Source organism: Chrysochloris asiatica, unplaced genomic scaffold (genome assembly GCF_000296735.1).
Source record: "Chrysochloris asiatica unplaced genomic scaffold, ChrAsi1.0 scaffold00030, whole genome shotgun sequence".
Lineage (NCBI taxonomy): Eukaryota > Metazoa > Chordata > Mammalia > Afrosoricida > Chrysochloridae > Chrysochloris > Chrysochloris asiatica.
Window position 1 is genome coordinate 13185530 of NW_006408548.1, and position 7178 is coordinate 13192707.

At 37.8% G+C, this 7178-nt stretch overlaps 1 protein-coding gene across 1 annotated transcript in view; it reads left to right on the forward strand.

The window, feature by feature from the left end:
- Positions 1–7178, forward strand: part of NEK10 (NIMA-related kinase 10) — a 417902-nt gene that overhangs the window by 227459 nt on the left and 183265 nt on the right. The window contains 1 exon segment of the mRNA XM_006851613.1: positions 6830–7043. Within this exon segment, the coding sequence (XP_006851675.1) occupies positions 6830–7043 (214 nt within the window).

Genomic DNA, 7178 nt, shown 5'->3' on the forward strand with positions numbered 1-7178 from the left:
CTTCATTGCTGCTTTTACCCCTCTTCCCCCTATCAGTGATGCATGTGGTCACCAATCAGAGTGTGAATTTCCGTTGAGTCTTAGTCTTGGAAGGGAGTTTGCGTTGAGAGGACCCGTCCAGTGCTTATCTTACAGTGTCATACCTAGGCTCCCATCAGGGAGTACAGGGCTTAGGATTCCAACACATATTTTAGAGAAACACAGTTCAATCTATAGCAGTATCTATCCTAGTTTTGGCATCCTAGTGTGGTGTTGTGGGTTAATGTGTTGGACTGCAAAGTCTGTTTGAACTGCAAGGTCAGTGGTTTAAGCTCACCCACTGCTCCTTGGAAAACCTGTAAAGGGTTGCTATGGGATGGAACTGACTCAAAGGCACTTAGCAACAACAACAATAGTCCTGGTATTTAGCATCATCTCTGATGAAATAATAATAGCTATGTCTCTGTCCCTTTAGTTTCTCCTCCTAACTCTTGCACTAATAGATGCTTTCGATGTGTTTGTAGGATTTCATCTTCAATCTTTCCTTGTTCAGCACAGTACTGTTCTATTAAGTCTTTACCCAAACCCTAAACCTATTGCTGTTGATGTTGACTCTTAGCAACCCCAAAAGACAGAGTAGAGATGCTCCCTAGTGTTTCCAAGGCTGAAATTGTTGCAGAAGCATTCTAGTTACGTCTTCTGCTGAGGAGTGTCTGGTGGGTTCACTTTTGGTTAGATTCAGAGTGTTTAACCACTGCACTACTAAGGTTCCTTAAATCTTTATACACAGATACAGCTTCAGCAAAATAATTAAGAGTCAGGTTCTGGAGAAGTCAAACTGAAATAGCAATTTGCCACTTCTTTTTCTATTTCCTTATCCAATAAAATAGGGATCTTCCTAAGACCTACCTCTTTGAGCTGATATCATGATTATACAAGGTAATATATGTAAATCACTTAGCGTAGCATTTGGAAAATGGTAAATATTTAAGAAATGTTAGAAATTATCATTGATAATTTTATTGGAAATGAGCTGAAACTTTTAAAATAGTTTGAATTTCTCATATACTGGATCATGCCCTATTTTTAATGAATTCAATCAAATGTATTTTAACTGCTCATTTCTTTATGATTTGTTCCTGTTCTCTGTTACTAGTTTTCTAGCAAGTGCCTTAAAAATGCAAAATGTCAAGACAAAAAGTACCATATTTGATATTTAATATTCTTCTTTATAGTGGTATATCAGTACCACAAATAGTAGGAGAAGAGGATAGCAGAGGACAAGGTACAGAGACATTGTTCTGATTTTGTGAATCTGAGCAAACAGGACCATACTTTGCTTCTGACAGGCCCCTTGGTTCTCAGTATTCATGCTGGTTGTGATTTACTGTCCAGTGGGAATCAGCTATCAGCAATATAGTATAGACATTATAAGCATCAATAGGGTCTGGAATCAACTGAGTTCTAATTCCTACTCTCCCACTTTACTTTCTGTGTGATCTCGGACATTTTATTTAACTGGCTTCAACTCTAATTTCCTCATCAATGATGTGTGGGTAGTAGTAGTAACTACTTCATAGGCTTGTTTCGAAGTTTAAGTAAAATAATGCTTCTCAACATATTGGCATAGTTCCCAACACATAGATATCCTTCATTAAACTTGGATATTATTTTTGTTTATAAAATTAAGTATGTAAATTACGATAATTGTGATAAAAGATGATATAGCAGGCAGTGAGAGATTGCCTAGTGTGGAGATCTGGGGAAAGCTGTGAAGAAGGGACATGCAAATTGGGACCCGAATAATGAGTGGTGATGGTGGTGGTGTGGTGTGCCAAGGAGTCAGTTCCTACTTATAGTAACCCTGCTTAGGGTTTCTGAGGTTGTAAATCTTTATGGAGCAGAAAGCCTCATCTTTCTCCAGTGGAACAACTGGTAGTTTGGAACTGCCGATCTTGAGGTTAGCAGCCTGACTTGTAACCACTATGCCACCAGAGCTCCTTGAATAATGAGTAGTGATCTCAAATACTAAGACTTGATGTAACATTGTAGGATAAACACCAGACTGGTAGCTGCAAGATCAACAGTTCAAACTCACCAGTTGCTCTAGGATACTCTATACAGAGTCACTATGAATCAGAGCCAACTCCACAGCACATGACAATATCAACAATCTCAAATAGTAAATGAGTAGCAGAGTATGCTGGAGAATAGTTTCTGTGAAGACTTTTCCAAGGGAAAGAAGTTGATAAGTTGAGGAAGTGAAAGCAAGTGGAGATGTAGCATGTTAAGTAAAGCACAGAAGAGTCAACCCATGTTGAGGGTTTTGGAGTTTTGTGAGTACTTCAAGGTTTTCAACAGGCTGGGACATAGTGAGCGTTTCTTCTGTTACAAAAATCATGCTGGCTGCTCTGTGGGGACTAGGTGGGAAGGGGCTGCAAGTGAGAGGAGGAAGTAGTACCACTTGTTACCACTTGTTCTCCAAGATCTGACGGTGGCTTTGACAGTTGTGATGGTAGAGGAGATGGAGAGAAGTATAGTGTACAGTGGGTTGGAAGTTGAGTCAACAGGTACAATGTTAAGAGTACTAAATGCTATTTTAGTAAATTGAAAAAAAAAAAAAAAAAGGGATGATACTGAAAATATGAAGGAATTGACCTAATTCTGTGTAGCTTCAGAAAATGGAGCCAAGACCAAGGTGTGGAAATTATGAGGAGACAGGGTTCAGCTTACTATTAGAAAGTGTGAGTCATAATTAGAGATAGTCACAGTGGAGGAGGCTGCTCCAGGGTTAGTGAGCTCACTGTGACCAGAGTGATTCAGAGGATGAATGATCACCTATTAAGGGCAACCAGATTAAATAGTCCTTGAGCACACTTCTTAATTCAGAAAACACATAGATCCCATAATACATAAGGGATGACGATTTATTTTGTAACTGACTATAAATTATGCTTGTAACATGCATTCTATAATATTATTTTAATTTAAAGTTATTCAGGACTCCTCACTGTCTGAATTCACAATACAGATGAAGTATTATCATTAGGAAATTTGATGTAAAATCAAAATCAGTCATGAGCCATATGCAATTGTATATTTAGTTGGATTTGGATTCTTAGTCGTTAAAAGAATTATTATTAAATCCCCAAAGAATTAGGGAACAGATTTAATTACTCTGCATACTTAAATTCCTATTTTCTTCAGGACATTGATGCCAGGGACACATGAAGGCAAAAGGATTGTGTATAGCGCAGGAAAAAAAGATCAAGCTCAGAGTCAATAACTAGTAATTTGCTGTTGTTTTTGTTCCATGCCATAGAGTATGTCTCTGACTCATAGCAACCCTGTGTAATAAGGTTTCTGAGGAGTGGCTGGTGAGTTTGAACTGCTGACCTTATGGTTCAAATCAACCTTGCAGTCGAGTGCTTTATCATACAGCACCACATCAGGACTCTGTAGACCTTTTGAAATATTAGACAGTCATTGATGGGGGATTTTAGTAATCATTTTCTCTCAGTTAAAAACTCTGCATGGCTTCTAATCACATTATTTTTTTTTTCTGTCCTATTATCTTCTTACTTTTACTTTTTATACCTTTGTCAGGTGACACTCATGGCTTGCATTTCTGTTGTGCAGCTTGTTACCTTTCTCTTGTTTGTTCATGTGTTATATGTGCACTTCTTCACATTGAAATATTTCTTTCCTTGCAGACCTTTAAATTGAGAGGATGATTTAGCAGTCCTGAAAAGATTGGGAAGAAACCAAATATATCTGTTGCTCTGCCCAGTTCCAGCATTACTATTTTTACCTTCCAGTACACTGTTAGTATTTTCTGTTTACTTATTAAAAAGGAATAAGAAAATTTCCCTTTTTGCACAAAACATTCCAACTGTTTTATTTTTCTCCCTGTGAGCCTGGTTGCATAAGCTGTCTGGTGCTTTATTTCAGAGCAATCATGAATACTAACAAAGCTAATGCTTTCAACTAGTTCTAAGGACAAGTACAACTTTATATTGTTACACTTAAGGGGATACAATTAAATACCATATTCTTCACATTAGGCCTCTCATAGTATGTTGTTGTTTGTTGCTAAGTGCAGTCGAGTCAATTCCAACCCATAGCAACCGTGTATAGGGTTTCCAAGGAGCAGCTGGTGAGCTTGAACCACTGACCTTGAAGTTCAAACAACTCTGCAGTCTGACACATTAGCCCACAGTGCCACACCAATAGAATAATGGAGACAAAATAAGAAAGGGTGAATGTAATAGCCCTGATATTTTTCTGGAACAGGATTCTACTGGGTGTTTTTTTTTTTTTTTTGATTGGATACTAGTAGATGAACAATCTTATGATTTCTGGTTTGAGTACTCTTAATAATTTATCAGAGACTGATGTCAGAGCAAAGTGGCTGAACTGAAACTTCTGGTAGAAGATGTTCCTGAAAACCCCAAAAAATCTATGGCCATGCTTTTTGGGTTATGGATAGATACTTGTTTAGGTGTTTGCTCATTCATCCATTTGTTTACTGAATACCAGGATGCAGAGTTGATTTTATATGTTGAGGACACACAGTGAAGAGGACACATGTCCTCCCCTCAGGAAGTTTTCAGTTAAGTGGTAATACAGGCCATTACAATATAAAAATTGTGGTAGTTTTTATGTACTAAAGTATAGATGGTACAATAAAAGCACATAAAAGGAAGGCAGTGCATATATCTGGGGATAGTCCCAGAAACAGAGTGGAATTATGGCATGTAGATAAAGGATAGAGAGTTTAAGAAACAGCATTTCAAGCAGAGGTAATAAAATGGGCCAAGGAATAGAAACATAAGAGAGGCAGGGTTGATTTGGAGATGTTACAGGTAAGAGCATTTGAGTATTGGTGAAAGAGTGGAAAGTACAGGTGAGGCTGTGGCTGGAGGTAAGGGCCAGTGTCCAGTAGTTAAGATATACCATGTGGTACCACAAGAAGAAAAGATTTGGCAATCTCCTTAAGATTACAACCATGAAAACCCTGTGGAGAAGTTCTGTTTAGTAATATATGAGGTCATCGTGAGTTGGAATTAGCTCATTAGCAACTCACAACAAAAACAGCATGGCATTTTTGTCCTATTGCATCACTAGTGGGTGTTGATAAATTGTGAGTAGATAAGTACTGTAGATTTAGGACTATGGTTCTGACAGTAGTATATAGTACGGATCAGATGGAGACAAGTGTTGAGCATCTTATTTACCACAGGTTGTAATGGCAAGTCTTAGGAAGGGGAGCTCTAACTACCCACTCTTCATTTTGCACTAGGCCCTGAAACTTATGTAGCTATTGCCCCAATCTCTTGCATTACTCTGCATGTAGTAAATGCATAAAGTAAATGTTGTGAAATTTCAACTCAGCAAATGTGTAAGTGCCTGTCACAGCCATAGTGTAACCCCACTGTCTCAGAACTTAAAGAGAAAAAGCACAAAGAAAAATACATAAAATGATAAAATAATGTCATAAAATCTGATTAAGACTTGTGCATATTTTTCTCCAATGAGATCTGGTGCTGCTGAAGGTTAAACATTGGATGATTAACTGTGAGGTTAACCCCACCAGCTGCTCTACAGGGGAAAGACGAGGCTGCTTGCTCCCATAAAGATGTATAATGTTTGCAACCCTAAGGAGTCCTTCTAGTTAGTCTTATAGGGTTATTATGAGTCAGAATTGACTCATTGGCAGTGGGCTTGGTTTGCTTTAATGATTCAATAAGAAAGAATAATTATGAAATGAGACTTTTGATTTCTGCTGTGAAGAATAGTTGTGAGATAGTAATGTCTCCTTGCCTGGAATTTGTATAAACTAGTTGCTAAGTCAAATGCAAGGTATTATTATTTTTTTTCCTTCAAAAACCAAACAGGATCATTTTGCTGAGAAGTACATATGACCTTGATGAAGTTAGAGAATTTGAATTAAAAAGTAGATAAATGCTATAATGAATGCCAGAGTATTTCAAACACAGCAGTGATCTAATTGGTCACATATACGTCAAATAATAGCTTTGTATATGCCCTTGCGTGGTGCTGTAGGATAAGCACTTGACCACAAGGCTGGTTTGAACTACAAGGTCGGCAGTTCAAATTCACCAGCCACTCTTTGGAAATCCTATACAGGGTTGCTGTGAGTCAGAAGCGACTCAACAGCATTTAACAACAGCAACATGAGTGTTATTTGTGACAAAACCATAATCCCTTTAGTATGATAATGATATTTTCCTTCCTCTAAAATCACAGAATACATTCTCATGCAATGTGTCAAATTAGCTTTGTTTCCTACTTAATTTACTGCAAACATCTTCAACTTCCCTTATTCTTCTTTGTGATTTCATATTTTGTATGCTATCCTCACTAATCAAATAGTACTGCTCTTGCTAAAATATAGTTGGAAAAGGCTGATAAATTGTGCTCCCTACTTTCCCACAAAACTTTTTCCTTTTGGTGCACCTCTTATATTTTTGGTATCCTTCTGTATTTAACTACTGTTGAGTTGTTAGTGATTTCAAGATAGAGCTAACTAATCTGGAGAATGTGTTCCCATCATCCTATTCTGAGAACCAAGTCTCTTGATCAGCCTGTAACATCACAAGAGGGAATGTCAGTGCTGCCCCCATCTCCTTCTGTAACATTCCAAATGACTTGAGAAGTATCAGATTCAAAATTATGCTTGATATCCATCTTACCCTCAGTTGTCTTGAGTGTAAACACCATGCTGAAAATACAGTGAAATTTAACCTTGACTCTCCACACCCCATGACCAGGCCCAAACATCCAAAACTGAGCAAAAATAGTGGTTTAATGAGCTCATCTTTCATAGGTGCCTCACTCCGGATGCAGAAGCCCGACCAGATATTGTTGAAGTTAGCTCAATGATATCAGATATGATGATGAAATATCTAGACAACTTATCTACATCCCAGCTTGCTTTGGAGAAGAAGCTGGAACGTGAACGGAGGCGCACACAGAGGTATTTTATGGAAGCCAACCGGAATGCAGTCACGTGTCACCATGAACTGGCTCTGCTATCTCAAGTAAGTGGGATCTTTTATTCTCTCTCTATTTTTTTTTTTTTTTAACTTTTTATTGTGAATTAAGTGGGAGTTTACATGGGAGAACATTAGCTTTACATTCATTCTATTATATTTCGTTTTATGGCAAAGATTACA